At 42.8% G+C, this 21,316-nt stretch overlaps 1 protein-coding gene across 1 annotated transcript in view; it reads right to left on the bottom strand.

The window, feature by feature from the left end:
• Nucleotides 1-21,316, bottom strand: part of ADAM12 (ADAM metallopeptidase domain 12) — a 659,141-nt gene that overhangs the window by 132,835 nt on the left and 504,990 nt on the right. Inside the window, exon 12 of the mRNA XM_030202952.1 lies at nt 13,657-13,834. Coding sequence (XP_030058812.1) covers nt 13,657-13,834 — 178 coding nt within the window. The remainder of the gene's footprint in view (nt 1-13,656; nt 13,835-21,316) is intronic.

Below are 21,316 nucleotides of genomic sequence, written 5' to 3' on the forward strand. Positions count from 1 at the left end.
CTATCAGTTGGCGCCCCCCCCGGTGAAAATGATCACGCCCCCCCCCCCCCCCGGTGAAAATGATCGCTCACCACTTGCTACACTGACAGGAATTGTCAGCAATATTCTTAGAAACAAATTGCTATACATTGCAAAATAAGATAGCAGATGTAAATTCTCAAAGTAGACATATTCCAAACGCTAAAATGAAAATAAAATGATTTTTTTTTACCTTTGTTGTCTGGTGACTTTCTTTTTCCAATCATGCTGGCCAGTATCTGAGTCTGCTGCTATCTGTCCTCTTAACTCCATTTCCAGGACTTCCTTTCCATTTGTTTCTTTACTTTTCTCCTTTCTTCTTCATTTCTTGCTCTATATCCATTTCCAGCAATTTCTCCTCTCTCCCTGGGTCCTGCCCTCCCATCCATGTCCATTCTTGTCCCTCTCTGCCCTTCCCTCCTCCATCCATAGCCAGCAATCCTCCTCTCTCCCCTGCCCTCCCCTACATGTCCAGTCCAGTGATTTCTCTTCTCTCCCGTCCCGTCTACCCCCCCCTCTCCTCATCCTTCCATCCGTTTTCCCTCTTTATCTCCCCATCCTTCTGTCTTCCTCTTCCCTCTTTCTCTCCATGTCCTTCCATTCGTCTACCCCCTCTCCCGATCCTGCCATCCAACATCTACCCCCTCTCTCCCAATCCTTCCATCCAGTGTCTCTCTCTCTCTCTATCCCCTTTTCCATCCAGTGTCTCTCTCTCTACCCTTTTCCATTCATCATGCCCCCCTCTCTCTCCCCATCCTTCAATGTTTCTCCTCCTGTTAGTTTCTCTCTCCCTACTCTTCCTTCCAGTGTCTTCCCTCTTTCACCCCCCCCCCTCCCATTTTCTCCTCATTTTAAGCAGCTTCTCCCTTTCTCCAGGACTCCAGCCCTTCTCCATGTCCCCTCCTTCTCGCCCCATCTTCCCACTCTCTCCATTATACCTGCCTAGTGCCTCTCGCTCCCCCTTCCACCTGGCATTAATTTGTTGGCCACTGCTGCTGCTTCTCCTCTTCAGCAGCAGCGCCCCGAGTCCAGACAAAAAAAACAAAGGTAACACACGTTACACGCACCCAAAGTGCAGGAATCAGCTGAGAGGACCGACACCACACGCAGCTTCAACCGCTTTGGAGCCCCCAGGAGCAACAGTTGGCTGCTGGAACAAGCGCGGGGCTGTACCGTAGCAGCTTTCAGCATGGGCTATCGGCACTGCAGCCGCTCCTCTCTGTCCCCGGAGCAGAGCAGGAAGTCGATGTCAACTTCCTTCCTGCTCCTCCAGGGGCAGAGAGAGGAGCGGCTGCAGCGCAGACAGCCCATGCTTGAAGGCTGCCACGGCCCCGCTCTTGCTTCTTTTTTTTTGTTGTTTTATCGCGCGACTCGCGCTGAAGAGGAGACTTTAATTCCCACTTTGCCGGCCCAGACTCGGGAGTGCGGGAGACTCCGGACTTGGCAGGTCTGGATGAGCGGGCCTCGAGGGAAAGTGGCTACGTTTGGGGGGGGAGGCAATGCAGCATGGGCGGGAAAGGTCACTAAGCCTCCCCAAGCCTCTTATACGGGGCGCCTATGAGCGTCAGTGAAAGCGGAGCGCTGCCGACATCTACCTTCCCTTCGCGCTCTTGGTCTGTGTCCGCCTTCTTTCTGACGTCAGAAGAAGGCGGGACACAGAAAACCAATGAGTGCAAGGGAAGGGAGACGTCAGCAGCGCTTTCACTGACGCTGCTGCGACCAGGTAAAAGATTTAAAGGCCTCGCGGGGCGAGAGTAAGCACCGCGGCGGCGCCCTCCAGAGGTGGGCGCCCCCCTGCGGCGCTTACCCCGCTGACCGCATCGGCACGGCCCTGGTTCAGGCTACAAGATCAGACAGGCGGCTGGCTAGCTGACAGCAGAGTCAGAGTCAGGCTTACAGGTTCAGGCAGGCGGCTAGCAGAAGGCAGAGTTAGGTTCAGGCTGACAGATTCAGGCAGGCGGCTAGCAGAAAGCAGAGTCAAGTCCAGGCTAACGGTGCAGACAGGTAGCTAGCAGACAGTAGAGTCAGGTTCAGGCTTAAAGGTTCAGGTAGGCGGCTAGCAGAAAGCAGAGTCAGGTTCAGGCTAACAGGTTCAGGCAAGCAGCTGGCAGAAAGCAGAGTCAGGTTCAGGCTAACAGGTTCAGACAAGCAGCTGGCAGAAAGCAGAGTCAGGTTTGGACTTACAGGTTCAGGCAGGCGGCTAGCAGAAATCATTCAGGTCCAGGCTAACAGGTTCAGGCAGCGGTAGAATCAGGGAGAAAATGGCGAGTGGAGAAACGCACCAGCTTAACAGGAAAGTAGCTGAGGCCCTGGTCCACGACCCTGCTCCTCCCTAAAAGGTGAGGGCATCTGATGTCAGCAGTAGCTGCACCCTCACCCAGGAAGCTGCTCCAGAGAGGGAGGAGCAGAGTGTGCTGTATGAGCACCGTCCCGGAGACATGCCGGCGACAAACCGGCATGTCTGGGAAGAAGAGTCAATCGTGCTAGCGCTGTTGTGGCCAGATGTACTGTGAACGACCCGGTGACCCCGAGACTGTGACACCCAGTGCCTTAGCGGGAGATTAATATCTCGCTTACACGCATAGAAAAAGGCTACCAAAATGAAACAAATATAAAAAGTATTGCTCTCCAATTTGTGGCTTTGCTGATCTTGATTTTTTTGCATTACGCTGTTCAATCTGTTTGGAACTGCCATTATAAAGCAGATTTCACCAGTTAGTTGCTGTCAGTGGCCTCAGGTTCTCAGGTTAACCAAAATATGCAAATTAATGTGTTCTTAAATGAATGTCTGTGAATACATCATTTATTTTTATTAGATTTAGCACCTCTCACACCTTTCCAGTAGTAGTTCAAGGTGAGTTACATCTATGACTTGGGCTGGAAAATCTTTCACCATCTGGCAATTCTGAGCTCTGTATCCTGAAGCTTTCAGCTGTGATGTCTGATGCTCATAATAACACATAACCTGAATATTGACATTTACATGCACATGTGTTCAGATATAAAGATATGTGCCAGTATTCTGGTCATTTACATATATTCTTGGACACCAAATATAGGAGCGCTGTTATAGAATTGCTCTCAAAATGTCTGCTCCAGGCAGCAACAGAAAAACCCTTTTCAAGGCAGATTAACTATGTAGGTTTTCACTCTCCAGACAGCTATGTTCATTTTACCTGACTTGACAATACGGCATATTAAATTCTTAACATGATAGTACCCTTTGAGCCCAAATTTCCCCTTCAGTTGAATTCTGCTCATGACAGTTTTCAAATGACAATTGAAATAAAGGACTGGAAAAATTTTATCCCAAAATAAATACAGATGTGTCAGGTAACACAAACATATTTTTAGGGGGAATTCTAAAAGGGGCACCTAGATGTAGCACAGGGAACACCTATTCCATAACGGCATCCGATGCACAGATTCTATTACAGAATGTACATTTAAATTAAATTAAACCTATTCTATAATAGCACATTTACACCAGGCCAAAGGCCGATGTAAATGGGCGTGCCTAAGTGTGGCAAGCAACGTACACAACTTAAGTATTCTATAAGTTGCTACCCAGATGCATGCACAACTGCAGGTGCACAGTTATAGAATTAACTTTTTAATGCTTGCAACTTCAAAGTTCCAGAAGTTTGTATACAAGGACAATCTATCTGTGGAATGAATACCCCTTTGGAGCTTTCTTTAGACGCACACAAAGTAATCCATTTTGTGGAAGAATCAAAAACTGCTACATTACCAGATGTCACAGATCCAAGCATTTGAAGCACTATGGACTTGCTTCTGTCTCTTCAGATTACAATCAGAAACTTTAACTTAAAGTAATTGCAGCTGATCTGTTGCTCTTTTGGAGGCTGTACAGCAAAGCAGCCTATAATTCTTCTTGCAGCTCTGATTTAGGGAGGGATCGCTAACATTTAAGAAGTGAGACTAGGAAAGATAACTGCCAGCCACTAGGACATTATTGACTTTAACAATGAGATAAACTGGTCGTGTTAAAGAGTGAATGAATTGCCAGAAATTACATGTAGTCTGTAGGACTTTAATCTGCTGTTTAGAGGGGCTAGAGAAATCTCTTGCCATTTTTAAAGTAATTTTATAAATTTATTTCCACATGTATGTGGCAACAAAGCACACATAAATGATCTTTTATAAAATACTGACTTGTATAAATGACCTTTTATAACATACTGACTGGTGTAAGAATATGCGCTTTGCCAGTGGGTGTGCACAGGGTGGAGTTTGAGCAGAGTTCACAAGTACATGCATAGGTTATGAAATACTTTATTGAAACTTTTTTATTAAGGAACTGATGCATACAATCCATCAATAAAGGTTGAAAACATCATTATGCAAGCAACCACAATAACAGTTGCTATGTAGGTCCTATTGTATACAACTGAAAAACCCCGGAGATGGCATGTTAATTGCCTAATAACATGTGGTGCCCCCATAACCACCTTGTCCCTTCCTATCCTACTCTCTACCTCCCCCACCCACCAAACATAACAAACCTGCTCCTATATATTTACAGGGTACATGCATTCAATTTACAACATTTCTTGAGTAGGAGTAGGTCATTGTAACTACATTCAAGGCACATTCCTTCCCTCACATGCTTTCAAGTCACTTTTTAAAACTTTTTATTTTTCCCAGGCTTTCTGGCATCAGCACTAGGCAGAATTCAAAAGTTGAATTACCTGCTCTGTTTTTTTTTTTTAACTGTATGCATATTCTTCTTGTGCTGTTCTAGGCAGAGTATAGAGTAGCTTCAACAGCCAGTTTAAACCATCCCCAAGTAGACACTTTACCAGTGGACTCTCAATTCTTAAGCAAATCTTCTTTATTATTGTACTCAATAAACAAAGAAAATCCAACTTACAGTTCAGTTGCTTAGACAGAATTGTTGCCTTCTGCACAGAGTCTGCATCTAGCCACCCCAGAGGGAAGGAGCTGGCCAGAACCTCAGCCCAGCTGAGAGGAAAAGCTGTAATGCTCAAAGGGGAATAAGGGGGAAATGAATAGGGAATGACTTGGGGAGATAGTGAAAAATCTTGATGGAATTACAATAGATTAAGGAGTGATCAGTCCCCTAGATCAGCTGCTGATCACTAAGGCAAGCAAGCAAGACTGGGCTCTCTTGCACAACCCTCAGGGGCAGAGAAGGAAGGCTGGCCCTAGCTCAGAGCTAACAACCACTAACGAAAGCTCAGACGGAATCAATCACAGGATTCTGCAAACTATAGAGAGTGTGTGTGTGGGGGGGGGGGGGGGGGGGGAGGGGTAGCCCCAGTACACAGTGCTATCCATTATACAGACAATGCAATTAAATACAAATAGTACTCATTAAATATATACTACACTGCTCCTGTGCCTGCATTGATTTGGGGGCAGAACATTTGGTTTGAACATTTCTGTCCTATATTACTTTGGAGTTCCTTTCTTTTTAACATTATGATATACTGTATTTTATTGTGAACCTTCCTGATCTGTTTGTTCAGATAGGGCGGTATATCAAATTTTAGTGAACATAAACATAGTATTTGACAAAGACAAATAGATATCTTTTTCAATAGGTGCATACCCACGGCACTTGGTTACAAAATTACCCTCATAAAAAGTGTCCTTAGTCTGTTCTAACCTCTCATGTGTTTATTATTTTGAGCTTTAATTACTTGCCTTATCATTGAGGTTAACATAGAAAGTGAGATATATCCCAAAAGGATGGGACAGATATCAATAAAATAATGTAAAATGATCCTCCTAGAAAAATGGAAGCCAAACAGCAAACAGATGTACAGTCACTTGAAGAATACAAAGATACCATTAGCTCTAGAATGCAGCAATGCACTGGTGTAGGCAACTCAAGTCCTCACATGCAATGTTCTATCTATGGACTCAGCTGATGTGAGCAAAATGTTTTTTTTCCGCAAGCAGATGTGAGCAAAAAGTTTCTATTACATTACCCTGTGAGCACTTCTTACAGATATGTACACAAACATACATACACATATATAAACACTTGTAGGGAGGTTGGAAAAAATTCCATGAAGCATACTCTGCATTCTTTTCCTACTTGTTCACTTGAAGTTTATAGCTACTCGGAATTTTACTCAGTTACTGGATGTTTAGTACAGCTTAAAAGAGGACGCTGCTTCCCCTGTATGAGTACCACTCTAGAAAAAAAAAAGGGACCCCCAGCTGCCTCCCCTAGTACCTCTGTTACTGATGGTATTATATACACTATATACACTCCAGGGAATTATGTAACAAAGTAATCAAAATACTACAACATATAGAACAGAATAGTATTTACACTATTCTGGAAATATATGCAAGTACTTTAACACTTGGATCTTAGTGAGCCCTAGCTCCCCAGTCCAGCATCTTCCTATTGGCAATGTGAACAGTAATGTTCGGTAGTACTGTAACAGAAATTCTGAGATTACTGGCAAGTGGAAACCATAAAATAACGGGACTATTATAAAGAACAAAATTACAGAGCATATTCTAAAGCATGGATTAATGAGACAAAGCCAACATGAATTTAGTGAAGGGAAATCTTGCCTCACCAATCTATTACATTTCTTTGAAGGGGTGAACAAACGTGTGGATAAAAGTAAGCCAGTTAATATTATGTATCTGGATTTTCAAAAAGTATTTGAAAAAGTACCTCTTGAAAGACTCTAGAGGAGGTAGTATTCTATTGTGGATTAAAAACTGGTTTAAAGATAGAAAACAGAGTAGGGTTAAATGGTCAGTATTCTCAATGGAGAAAGGTAGTTAGTGGGGTTCCATAGGGGTCTGTGCTGGGACTGTCGCTTTTTAACATATTTATAAATGATCTAGAGATGGGAGTAACTAATGAAGTAATTACATTTACTGACAACACAAAGTTAATCAAAGGTGTTAAATAGTGAGAGGTTTGTAAAAAATTACAAGAGGACCTTGGGGGACTGGGCATCCAAATGGCAGATGACATTTAATGTGAGCTAGTGCAAAGTGATGCATGTGGGAAAGAGGAACCCAAATTATAGCTACATAATGCAAGGTTCTACATTAGGAGTCACCAACCAGGAAAGGAATCTAGGCATTATTGTTGATGATACTTTGAAACCCTCTGCTTAGTGTGCTGCCGTGGCTAAGAAAGCAAATAGAATGTTAGGTAATATTAGGATAGGAATGGGAAACAAAAATGAGGACATTATAATGTCTTTGTATCACTCCATGGTGCGACCGCACCTCAAATATTCTGGTCACCACATCTCAAAAAAGATATGGTGGAATTTGAAAAGGTACTGAGAAGGGTGAAGAAAATGAAAATGAGGATGGGATGACTTCCCTATGAGGAAAGGCTAAGAGGCTAGGGCTCTTCAGCTTGGAGAAAAGATGGCTGAGGGGGCATATGATAGAGGTCTATAAAATAATGAGTGGAGTGGAACGAGTAGACATGAATCGCTTGTTTACTCTTTCCAAAAATACTAGGACTAAGGGAAATGCAATGATAAATTTAAAATGAATCAGAGAAAATATTTCTTCACTCAACATGTAATTAAACTCTGGAATCCATTGCCAGAAAATGTAGTAAAAGCAGTTAAGCTTAGTGGGGTTTAAAAAAGGTTTGGATATCTTCCTAAAAGAAAAAGTCCATGTGCCATTATTAAAATGGACTTAGGGAAAATCCACTGCTTATTTCTAGGATACACAGCATAAAATGTATTGTGCTGTTTTGGGATCTTGCCAGGCACTTGTAACCTGGATTAGCCACTGTTGGAAACAGAATGCTGGGCTTGATGGACCTTCAGTCTGGCCCAGTATGGCAACACTTATGTACTTTATTAAGAATAAAAGAACATGTTTTTTGGTAGGTTGTGAAATGGCCACCAGGCTTCAGCTTCGCTTGCCTTTAGTTTGCTGTTGAGTTGCCAAACATTACATACAGCTCATACAGATAATGTGTACCTAATGAGTAGAGTAGCAGTCTCAGAACCAGGTAAGCCAGGGTTCAAATTCCACTGATGTGCCTTGAGATCTTAGACAAGTCACTTAACTTTCCATTGCCTCAGGTACAACAAACTTAAATTGTAAGCCCTCCAGGGACAGGAAAATACCTACTGTATCTGAATGTAATTTGCCTCGAGCTATTACTGAGAAATGTGTAGAGTAAGTCCAAATTGAAAATCCAATACCAGGCATTGTGTAAAGCAGGCTTGTCCAACATTTTTCTGCAGGGGGCCACATTTTACAATTTATAACATTTGGAGGACCAAAAACACCACCCTCATATTTTGTTGCATGTTTTGTCAAATAGTGGTAGAATGCAATGGTGCATCTTCCCCTCCCCAGCCTTCACCTGCTCTCTCTTGCTCATATAACCCCCACCCCAGCCTTCACCTAGTTTATTTTCCCTCACCTGGATTCAGCTGCAGAAGAAACAGTGGGATTCCTGATGGGTCTTTGAGTGTTTCAAATAAACCTATGAGTTTTGTACATCATCTAGAATTATGCTGTATTTGTTACATTGTTTCTGCAAGGGACTTTGTTCTTCTGTTTTATGTTGATTCCTGATTCCCCACTACTACTTGGCTCTCTCCAAGCTTAAGCCATGTGGTGCCGGAGGTTCGGGTTGGTTTTGCAGGACATGAAACTACAAGATCAACCTGAACTTCCGGCACTGTGTTTGTTGCACCAGTGCTTCAGGCACAGCCTTAGATTGTTCCACTCAGAAGGGATAAGTAAAGGACAGGAGGAGTTGTAAATATGTATATACTGTAGGACTTACCTATTGAAATAGAGGATTTATACCATATCCCTGAGTTTGGCTCTGGATTTATTGTTATATAAGGTTTCAAGTTGGGTTACAAATTAACTGTTCCCTTTGAAAGTTTTGGATTGCCTGTTGCAGAAGTTCAGTAAAGTTCCTGTTGTTTGCTTAAGACCTGGACTCATTGCATGAGTGAGAGTGATTGACAGCCTAATGGTTAGTGCAGTGGTTTTTGATCCTGGTAAACTGGGTTAGATTCTGTAGCTCCTTGTGATGCTTGGCAAGTCGCTTAACGCTCTATTGCCCCAGGTACAAAATAAAGACCTGTATATAATATGTAAACTGCTTTGACTGTAGCCACAGAAAGGCGGTATATCAAGTCCCATCCCCTTTCCTATTAAAAAGATAAATCAGAGTAAGAGAGACTATCTCAAACCATACGGCCTTCTGAATGTTTTTCCGGTCCCAGCCTGCACCCAGCTCAATACATGGAATAATAAAGTAAGGAAAAAGAAACTGTGTTTGTTTTGCAGCCCGGGTCGAGGGTGCCTGACCCTGAGAGTTAGACAGTGCCCAGGATGTTGGTGGTGGAGAGTAAGACCCGGGTTCACCAACATAAAGATTTTCTTTTGAGGATCAGGTAAATGAAGCCCACCTGAGTCTTTTTGGTAAGAACCTCCTGTGGAAACACTTCAAACAGAACCTCTAGTACAGTGCTGACAAGTTACCGAGTTCCAGGAGGAAGATGTTTTGGCCAATCTTGGTTCTGAATTTATACTCCAAAGCAGTGAGGGATTTATAGTCTTATAGCATGATATGAGTTTAATTGTCAGAGTTATTGATTTTGCTGGATCACATACAAATGTATATATAAAAAAATACAGCTGCAAAGACTTATTGGGACAGAATCAGATAAACTGGTCTGGCTTTCATCTCCCCCCCCCCCTCACCCCCTGGAAACTACTGATAACAAAAACTAGCTGGGTGGCTACCTAAGCCCATCAATACATCTCCAAAGAACAAAACTCTGAAGATGGACAGTAATCACAGAGACAGTGAAACTCCACCTATTTTCAGACAAAGACTCTTGTAATCCTGTTAGATGCCTTATGGATGTGTATATCACAGCATATGTCCAACAGAAAGTCTTATGATGTCATTAAACATGTGACCAGTTACCATGCCCCATCTCAAAACCAGATGAAGCCAGTTCTCAGACACCCCACCTGACTTCAGCCTTGGGTCCAGCAAGAAAATGTAAAAAGCCTGGAAAATGCCCAGCTCTTGGGATCTGCCTCTTGCCTCTCTGCTGGACTTCAAACACAAACACTGATAAGAATTTCTCCAACAACAACAACAACTCTGCAAGAAAAGACTTCTATTTCAGCAAGGATCTCTATCACTCCACCCAACAGCATCTATCGAAGTGAGTTACCATTGTCCTGCATAATTTATAATTCAGACCTTTTAATCTTGAAAAGCACATTTCACTTGTGAAAGATTCTTAAAAACTGCCTCATAACATTAAAAAAAAAACCTGCCTCTCTCTTGTAACAATATTACATTACCTGTATTGTAAATAAACAGTTTAAAGTTAAATATATGTTTTTTTATGTTCTGAGCACATGTCTTTAAACCCTGCAGTGCAGGTTAATGTAATTCAACAAATATAGTATTTAATTCCCCCTTTTCTTACATATTCTTATCTTATTACCTTATAGGTAATTGGTGGAGAATAGAATGTATATTATCTAACAGTCTCTGATTTGACCAATTTATATCCATTGCTGGAAGTCCCATAATGCATCATTATAGAATTATCAGAAAGCCAGGGCTGGTCTAAAATCGCCTTCTTGGAACTGAGTAACTTGGCAGCTCTGCTAATGCTCCTTGGGCACCATCAAACTTTTCAGGGAAAGGCTCAGAATGTTCCCGAAAGATTAGTAGAGGTTTCTAGGCAAAGGGGCTAATTGCAGCCTTTAGTTTCTTAGAGATTGTTTCACAGAATTTCTGCACTGGATCACTATTTGGACAGCCAGGATATGGAGTAAACTTGGTAAAAGTCTCTGACAGTATAATAGTAATGATGATTTTCACAAAAGGATTCAGGATTGTAGGTCCAAGACTTCAACCAGGAAAATGTTGGGAGATGAAAAGCTACAGGATCAGTTGCACGTGGCCTCGAAGACTAGCCACCCGATATTCAAAATGATTTAAATGGCCTGGAGAGGCTCCTGACTGTTTAAATCGCTTGCCCATGGCTAACCATGAATGTTTAGTGGCACTTAACCAGTTAATATCACTTAATATTCATGGTTAGTGTCTGAGCTAAAACTGGCTAACTTGGGGGCATTCCAGGGGCAGAGTCGGCACTTATGCGGTTTAATGCCCTTAACTGCATTAAAAGCTGTTCTGTCTTATGTGGTTAAGGGCTGAATATTACACTTAATTGCATATGTTTTAGCAGCCAACATATAACCAGATAATCAATGCTGCTGCCCATTCATGGCCCAGCATTGGATACTTGGGATTACAGCTGGTGGCGGACATACAAACGCTGAACGCCATTGGCTGAATATTGGCTGAACTGTTTCAGTCGCTACTTTACCCAAAACTTGCAGTGCTAGGAACAGGGCACAAGAAAGGTTTTTTGAGGAAGTCTTGAGAGTAGCTCCAGGAGGCAGACTGTAGTTCAGTTCTGGATTTCTGACAACTTATCTCTTCCAGGATGCCTATAATTAAGATATTGCTGCCCTGCACCCAGCACTAGTTGCTCCAGGGACAGAGTACTGAGTCTGACTATATAATTTATTTTAGTGATTTTATGCTGTTTTAGCTATCTGTCCTATCAATTATGGATTCAATTTCTTCTTTTCTTTTATTTGCTTGTTTATATATTTTTATATTTGGCAGATCTCTAAAGGGCAGGATATCAAATCTAACTCATTAATATTCATTGCAGATATCCTAAAAACCTGACTGGCTGGGGTTCCTCCAGGACAGGTTTGGGAACTATTGCCCTACCTAGAGGGAGACCTTTTGGCTATTTCTGTCTTTCTGACAAGTCTATCATAATGCTTCATGGGACCTGCAGTATGAATTTCAATGGCTAGAATCTGCTTTTGAGTATGTTACTTAATTTCCTTTTTTATTGTTATATCCAAATTAATAAAAATGATTGAACAAAAAAAAAAAAAAAAAAGATTGGCCAAAACACCTTCCTCCTGGAACTAAGTAACTTGGCTTCTTTACATTAGTGTTTCCAGCTTCTAAGACTCTAGCTCCTGATATTCCTGTCCAGAGGCTACAGCTATCTTTGCTTCAGTGTAAGGAGGCTGGGAACAAAGGAGGACTGAAATGAGATTGAAGGGGGGCAGACTCAAGAAAAATGTCAGGAAGTATTTTTTCACGGAGAGAGTAGTGGATGCTTGGAATGCCCTCCCGCGGGAGGTGGTGGAAATGAAAACGGTAACAGAATTCAAACACGCGTGGGATAAACATAAAGGAATCCTGTTCAGAAGGAATGGATCCTAAGGAGCTTAGCCGAGATTGGGTGGCAGAGCTGGTGGCGGGAGGCGGGATAGTGCTGGGCAGACTTACACGGTCTGTGCCCTGAAAACGACAGGTACAAATCAAGATAAGGTATACACAAAAAGTAGCACATATGAGTTTATCTTGTAGGGCAGACTGGATGGACCATGCAGGTCTTTTTCTGCCGTCATTTACTATGTTACTATGACTGCTCCTGCCCAGATACTATACCACCAATGAGCCTGGTAAGAGCCAGGCGGCATTGCCTCCCACCTCAGTGGGGGGTGGGGTGGTTTGCCACAAGCTGCTGTTTTGGGACAGCAGCCACAGTCACTCTTAATCAACAGAATTGTCTTGAAACAAAAATGTATAAAAACAAAATGGAAAAAAAAGATCAAAAGAAAGTGCAGGCAAGAAAAGAAAGTAAACAAAACAAAATGTTTTTGCTTGTGCATCCCCACAAGAAAGCATACAGGCAAATATTGCCTGTGCTGTCCTGAGAAAGTAGCCACATCTTAAATTATTTGTGTTGCTTTGAGGTCACTCATTGATATTCAGAAGGATTCCCACTTCAAAAATCCAATTAGAACAAACATCTCTGTTCTTTGCATTAATCTGAAAGATCTCGGTAGCTTGTTCAGTGCCATATACAACTGCTACTTTGCCTTTCCAGCCAGTGCAATGCAAGCACATCTAAGAAGGTATTTGAGAAATAGAATTTAGGTTCCACTGAAAGAAATCACAGAGGGAAAAAGAAACATCTGGCTTAGACTTAGGGGCCCTTTTACTAAGGCGTGGTAGGCCTTAGGCGGGCCTACAGCATAGTAAAAGGACACTACCTCAGACGCACCGGGGTGTCCCCTGGTAATTTGGCTGGCAGTATGCGCTACTCCAGCGGTATTTTTTGCCATGGGAGGCATGTCTGGGGGCAGAGAGTAGTTGTGTCTGCGCTAATCGGATAGCGCAGGCACATTACTGCACACTACTCAATTAGCACAGGAGGAACGCGGGATCCCTTACTGCCTCCTAAATAGGTGTCAGTTAGGGCTCCCAGTGGTAATGGCCACATGCTAATGGAGAAAGTAGCATGTGCCAATTAAAAAACGAACCCGATCACAGCCATTTTTCAGCCACTCAAGAAAGTGGCCGGAGCACACGGCAAACCCACATGCTAGTAACAGCGCTGGCCACTTTCTAGTGTGCTTTAGTAAAAGGACTCCTTAATCACAGCTATTAACGTCTCAGAAATAAAATTCCCAGTACATGTGCTCCCTTCTCATGAGTAGTGTTTAGAAGTGGAGCTGGCAATAATTATGTTGGATATTTCTTACTTCAGGTTCTCCACAGTCGCACTCCTCTCCTTCCTCTCTGTATCCATTTCCACACTTCTGTCCTCCGAAAGGTTCCTTGATTTCAGGCATGTTGAACAGACACGTTCCTACCCCCTTCTCCAGGCTGATGTCTAGATCCTTTCTACTGCAGCTGCTGAACATGGTCGGAAATGGATACCTGCAAGAGAATAAGAAGCCACTCTTTGCCATTACAAGTAATATTTTTCTAGAGTTGAGTCTGCCTGAATAGAATAATAACCTCTTTTTCTGGGCTACAGTATCCCATGTCGTACCTGGAATTCATAAAATAGTATGGTTGCCATGTTAGTCCACTTTTAAAGGCAATGAATAGAAATAAAACAGAACAAAAAGATAACATGATATCTTTTCCACTGGACTAACAATACATTTTGTGACTAGCTTTTGAAGGCAATGCCTTCCTCTTCAGATCGGAAATGGGCAAAAGATGACAGTATTAGAATACATAAGTGAAACAGCATTCCAATGATACTATCAAGGGGAAAGGAGGGGGGAAGGCTGAGAAACAGGGAGAGATAAGATGGATGGATGTTCAGACGGTGGCAAAGTAGTATAATTTTATGGGTCCCGATATTTACAATGATTTAAATCACCTATCTGGATCTAACCAGGCTCTTTCAGCGGCGCGCGTTCAAGCCGGAACTACCGCCGGTGGCCATGTTGGGCCAGCGGTATTCCTGAATTAGCATGTGGTAAGCCCGTGTTGGGTTTACTGATGCTTTGTAAAAGGGTCCCTGAATGAGATATATTACATTTGGGAAAGAGCATGAGTAGGATTCCATTATGGTGAATGGTTTTCCTATGTGAGTAACTGAGGGGGGGGGGGGGGGGGGGGCGGTCCTGTGATATGTGTTGGCACAGTTTACAGCCTGATATTGTCATTTTTTAATTTTTTAGCTTCTGTTTGGAGATTGCTTCATCCTATACCACATGAAGTAAGAATATTTTTTGGTGTTACTATACCTCTTTATACCTTTTTCTTCCTTGCAGTACTAGGGTTAGCAGCCAAAAGGGGGGTTTTACCAAAGTGAAGGAGCCAATGTACCTGCTGCCAGAGCCTTTCCACTGAGATATTTATATGGTTACAATGCTTTTGAATCATGACCACTTGGCTAACAAAATAGAAACTCTGTGATTTCCCCAAAGAGAGTAGATCTTATTTACAACCAATCTGTAGCCAAGCAAAAATTAAACAGAACAGGTCTGAGCCAAGTCATTAAAGGCTGGGCTTTAGTCACTAAATGGCCCCTATCATTTCAATTATATTAAGAATATAACATTGCTTTCCATAAAGATAACATGCCAATAACATATGGTAATAAGTGAGGTTCTTTATCAAAATATGGTAAAGTATACAAAAATATTTGAACATCAGTGTTTTTGTTTTTTTTTATTCCTGGAAGTGTTCATTTTCTGATTGCACAGGCCAAATGTTTAACAATATGTTATATTATTGAAGAAAAATTCTGTGTACAACAGTTAACCATGAAATTAAATTCACTATCCAGCTTATAATCGAAAGTAATCGCCGGCTATTTCCCGACACAAATCGGGATATGGCTGGCGATTTCGCAAAAGCGGCGAAAAGCGTATAATCGAAAGCTACATTTGTGATAGCTTCGCCGCTTTCCCTTTGCCTCACCGGCGAAAGTTCAAAGAGGCGTGTTGGCGGCGAAGCGAAGGCGGGACATGGGCAGGCTTGGGCGTGGCTACCAGATGGCCGGCTTTCGCAGATAATGGAAAAATAAAACCCGGCGATAAGCAGTATTTCGCCGGGTTTACTTGGTCCTTTTATTTTCACGACCAAGCCTCAAAAAGGTGACCCAACTGACCAGATGACCACCAGAGGGAATGGGGGATGACCTCCCCTTACTCCCCCAGTGGTCGCCAACTCCCTCCCACACTAAAATTATTAAAATACAAACCTTTTTTGCCAGCCTGTATGCAAGCCTCAAATGTCATACCCAGCACCCTGACAGCAGTATGCAGGTCCCTGGAACAGTTGTTGTTGGTTGCAGTGGACTGCAGAAAGGCAGAGCCAGGCCCATCCCCCCCTACCTGTTCCACTTGTGGTGGGTAATGTTGAGCCCTCCCAAACCCCCCCAAAACCCACTGTACCCACATGTAGGTGCCCCCCTTCATCCCTTAGGGCTAGGGTAATGGTGCACACTTGTGGGCAGTGGGTTTTGGGGGGGATTTGGGGGACTCAGCACACAAGGGAAAGGTGCTATGCACCTGGAAGCTAATTTGGTTGTTTATAAAAGATGTTTGAAGTGCCCCCTAGGGTGCCCGGTTGGTGTCCTGGCATGTGAGGGGGACCGTTGCACTACAAATGCTGGCTCCTCCCACGGCCAAATGCCTTGGATTTCGCCGGGTTTGAGATCGCCGGAAGTTTTTTCCATTATTGCGGAAAAACAAAAGTGGCGATCTCAAACCCGGCGAAATCCAAGGCATTTCGCCGGCCCACACCGTATTATCAAAAAAAAAAATGGCCGGCCATCTTTTTTGAAAATACGGTTCCGGCCAGCTGTTGCGCCACCACCAAAATAGATCACCGGCGACCTGTTTCGCCGGCGACGTTCGATTATTCCCCTCCATGTGACAGGGACTCTGGCGTAGCTAGGATTGAATGGGTGTGTAGAGGGCTAACTTATTCTTTAAGTACTCTGGCCCCTTTTGTCTAAGGAAAATCAAACATAGAGTTTTAAATTTAACCCTGTAAGGACACTGGTAGCCAGTGTAGTTTTTGCAGGAAGGGTATGATGTAGTCACGTCACTTGCAGCCTTCTATCATTCGTGCTGCAGCATTCTGAATTAGTTGGAGCTGGTGCAAACTCTGTTTGGTTTGACCACTGTACAGGGCATTACAGTAGTCTGGTTGTGATGTTATCATGGCATAGACCACTGTGGTCAGACTTGTCTATTCAATATAAAGAGAGAGATTTTGTAGTTGCTGTAGGTGATAACAGTTTTTAGAGATTATTTGAATTTGTAGGATCAAAGTAAGTGATGAGTTTAGCAGTATCCTAAGATTCCTGACCGGTGATTTTAGGAGGAGCTCATACTTCCCAAATGGTATATTCAAAGTCAAGTACTTGTCCACTTGTGATAGGAACCCACAGAATCTCTGTTTTACTTGAGATCAGGTAGAGTTGATTGATTTTTGCACATTCCTGAGTTGCTGTTAGTTTACTCAAGCTGTGGGTAGATCTGGTTCAGTGGCTACGAGTAATTGCACATCATCGGCATAGATATAGAATTTATAACATCATGTTTCCGAAGGTAGCAGAGATGGTGGTGGATCCCCCTCAGTGGGGTACTGCGTGGAAATTGAGGGGTCAGTGGATTATTGTGTGTGTGTGTGGATATTGAGGGTAGGAGTGTGTGTGGGTCTGGGATTTTGATATATAGGGCAGGGGGTACATATGGGGAGTGTTGGGTGTGTGTATAGGTGTCTCTGTAGATGAGATGTGGGAGAGTAGGTGCTTGTGTATGTTGGGGGCATAGTGGGGTTGTCATGTTTGGGAGTGAATGCATGTGACACGTCAGTGTGGGGTGTCTGGGCTGTGGGGGCATGGAGTGTGAGGCAGGGTGTTTGTGCATGTATGTAAGGACAAGGAGGCAGGTGCATAGTGAGGGCATGGGGGGTGGGACTGATCTGAGAGGTTCTGCCTGGGGTACAGCTACAGTCTAGGGGGAGTTGCTGAGATGACTGCAAGAAGAATGTTCAGAATGCAGTAGAAGGTAGGTGTCTGCTGGGAGGGTATAGGGGGTACAGAGGAATGGAGATGTCTCCGGTCCATTGGTAAGATCCATGGGGTGGGGTGGGGGTGGGGGCAAATGGCAAGGAAGTCATACTGGTTGTAGGGACCAGTTCAACAGCAGCACCCTGAACATTTGTGGAGTCTCTTTGATTTTTCTCTTCCACAATGGAACAAAACATAAATGTCTAGGACTAAAACTAAGACATTTTGAGCTAGACCTGTTTTAATAATGACTAAGCTACAAAAAAGTGCCCTAAATGACCAGATGTCCACTAAAGGAATGGCCCCCCTTACTCCCCCAGTGGTCACTGGCCCCCTTCCACCCCCCAAAGATGTGAAAGACACGGTACATACCTCAGATGCTATGGCTAGTCCTATTAGAGCAGCAAGCAGGTCCCTGGAGTCACCTAGTAGTTGATGCAGTGCACTGTGGAGAAGAGGACCCAGGCCCATAGTTCACTCTTACTGTTACACTTGTGGTGAAATATGTCAGCCCCCCCCCAAAACCCACCAAAAACCTATTGTTCCCACATATAGGTGACACTTGCAGCCATAAGGGCTATTGTAGTGGTGTATAGTTGGATACAGTAAGTTTTTGATAGGTTTTGGAGGGCTCACCATACAATATAAGGGGGTAAGGGTGAGATGTGTACCTAGGACCTTTTATGTGAAATCCACTGCAGTGCTCCCTAGGGTGTCCCACTACTCTGCTGGGATGTCTGTGTGGCCAGTCTACTAAGAATGCTGGCTCCTCCTGCATCCTATTGGCTTGATTTTGTGCATTTTTCACTTGGATGTTTTTCCCCCCAAAAAACAGACCAAAAAGATGAACGCACAAATCAGAAAAACATCTAGAAAGTGGCCATTAAAAAAAAAAAAAGATAAACATTTTACTGTTTCGAAAAAGTCCAAAGTCGGACTTAGATGTCATATCAAAAATGTCCCTCCATGTAACTTTGTAAGTCTAAGTGCTTTGAAAATACACCTCCATATCTGATATAGTAGATGAGTTCTTCCAAAGGCACAAACTTTCCTTTTTAGATGTCAAGAGAAGGATGCCCATGCGCTCTTAAAAGCTCAATAACTTATTTGGCTGATTCTGAGGTTGCTTCAGTAAAAGGTTTTGCCACTTGCAAATGTCATATTGTCCCAGCACACTAGGTCTATTGTGAGTGCACCTATATATCTCGGTGATTTCTACCAGCCGTGGAGCATTGAAACCTATGTCCATGTTAGTATGAAAATCTTAAGAAACTTATTTTACTTAATGTAGTGAGCAATTTACAACAGATTGTATAGCATAGAACTTTTTCATAAAATAAACATCACATCCATAAAAAATACTTAAAATCATCAATACATTTTTAGGTTATTAAGACCTTCAATCCCCTTAATGCACTAGTCCATCTATATCCTCTTTTATTAGACATTATGAAGGCAGTTCTATAACAGGGCACCTCCATTTATGGGCTGCATGATCTGGTACTGGGCCTGTTCTGTAAGGTCACTTGTACATGCAAGTGTTCTTCTAGAATCTCATGTAAACCTGCTTCAGTGTGCTAAAATGTAGGCACAAACATGCATGACATGTCTATGGCTTGTGTAAATGAATGCACTTTAATGTGACATGTATATACGTAAGTAACACAGCAAAAAAAACACAAAAGGTCCTCCAAGACTGGAACAATGGTACAATCTTTACTGAAATAGACCCGACACACACCGTGTTTTGGCGCAGAATGGCGCCTGCCTCAGGGGTCAAGCCAGTATTCTCTTTGATAGAGAATAAAATCCCAAACGGTCCTTCTAATAACACTTCAGGGTGGGCAGCAGATTATACTGGACACATCCAAATGCAGCAATGGCTTCTGCAAGTTGGCCCTGCCTATGGCCTGCCCATGCTCCTCCCCTCTAACAGTTACACACTATGTCATTTGAGGTCATAATTACAGAATTGTGATTAGGTGCTATGGTGCTATTTATACAGGTTGGTTTTCCCCTTCCTGCATGGATGGCAGTATTCTATAAATTTACATGCACAACTGGTGCATAAATTTAGGCAACCTGTTATGGAATGAGGGGTTTTGTACACAAAAATCAAAATACATGAGAAGAAAACATAAAATCAAACCGGCATTATTCAATTTATTTACACTTTACTACTAATGCAACTAATGGTCCAGAATTGGGAAGCTAAGGTTTAATGCAAAAAAAATGCAGCATCATGCATTTGGGCTTTGAAAACCTGAGGGAGCAGTACAGTTTAGGGAGTGAAATGATTTTGTGTATGAAAGAGAAGTGGGTCTTGGATGTGATTGTATAGCGGAATTAGAAAATGTTTAAAGAAGGGCAACCAAACTGAAAAAAGGGATGGAACTCCTCCATATGAGTAAGGCTAAAGAGGTTACGGCTCTTTAGCTTGAAAAAGAGATGGCTGGGTGGGGGGGGGGGGCGGATATGATAGAGGTCTATAAAATCATGAGTGGTGTAGAATGGGTAAAAGTGAATCGATTTAAAAAAAAAAACTCTTTCAAAAAGTACAAAGACTAGGGGACACTCAATGAAGTTACATGGTAATACTTTTAAAACAAATAGGAAGAAATATTTTTTCACTCAACAAATAAGTTCTGAAACTCATTGCTGGAGGATGTGGTTACATGTGTTAGCATATCTGGGTTTAAAAAAGGTTTGAGCAAGTTCCTGGAGGTAAAGTCCATAGTCTGTTATTGAGATGGACATGGGGGAAGCCACTGCTTGCACTGGGATCGGTAGCATGGAATCTTGCTACTATTTGGGATTTTGGCAGGTACTTGTGACCTGGATTGGCCACTGTTGGAAGCAGGATACTAGGCTAGATGGTCCGACCCAGTATGGTTATTCTGATATTTGTATGTGATGATCTTACGGTGTTGTCAAACAGTTAGAAAAGGCAAAAACTAGAAGAATGCTTGAGTGCATAGGGAGAGGAATGGCCAGCGGGAAAAAGGAGGTGATAAGTCTATGGTGAGACCTCAATTAGAGTACTGTGTACAATTCTGTAGACCGCATCTTCAAAAAGACATAAACAGGATGGCTTTGGTTAGAGGGTGGCTTCTAAAATGGTCATAAAGCATATGAGGACAGACTTTGGAAGAAACGTTACTTCGTATCTGCCACTGGTCTCAATCAGGAGATCTTAATCATACTATATATACTTTCACCTCCTGTCAACTGTTGTTTAATCACTGACCTCAGCGGTGCCACTCACTTTGGAAGAAAGGCAGGAGAGGAGAGATATGATAGCAACTTTTAAATACATCCGTGGCATAAATGCACAAGAGGCAAGTCTCCTTCAATTGAAAGGAAGCTTTGGAATGAGGGGCCTAGGAGGAAGATGGAAAGGGATAGACTCAGGAGTAACCAAAGGAAATACTTCGTGGAAAGGGTGGTGACTTCGTGGTATGACCTCCTGGTGGAGGTGGTGGAGATGAAGACTGTATCTGAATTCATGAAAGCTTCGTACAAGTACATAGGATCACCACAAGAGAGGAAGGGATAGTAGATGGCATGGATGGGCAGACTAGATAGGCCATATGGTCTTCTTCTGCCTTCATTTTCTATGTTTCTATGTAATGAGTCTAATACTGTACTCTGTAGAACAGGGAATAGGGAACAGATTGCATTTTCATTTTGTCAGAGCTCTGTGAAACTGGCAAAGGAAGACTAAAACCACCCCAAGTCTTCCTTTTCTACTAATAAATATCAATGCGTTAGGTCCTTTTTTTTTAGCTTAGAAATATGACAATGGCATTACTCCAGAAAAACATCTGGCAATCACTTTGTCTACACTGCTGGCAAAATGAAGTCATTGTTAATGG

The sequence above is a fragment of the Microcaecilia unicolor genome, chromosome 5, assembly GCF_901765095.1.
Source record: "Microcaecilia unicolor chromosome 5, aMicUni1.1, whole genome shotgun sequence".
NCBI lineage: Eukaryota > Metazoa > Chordata > Amphibia > Gymnophiona > Siphonopidae > Microcaecilia > Microcaecilia unicolor.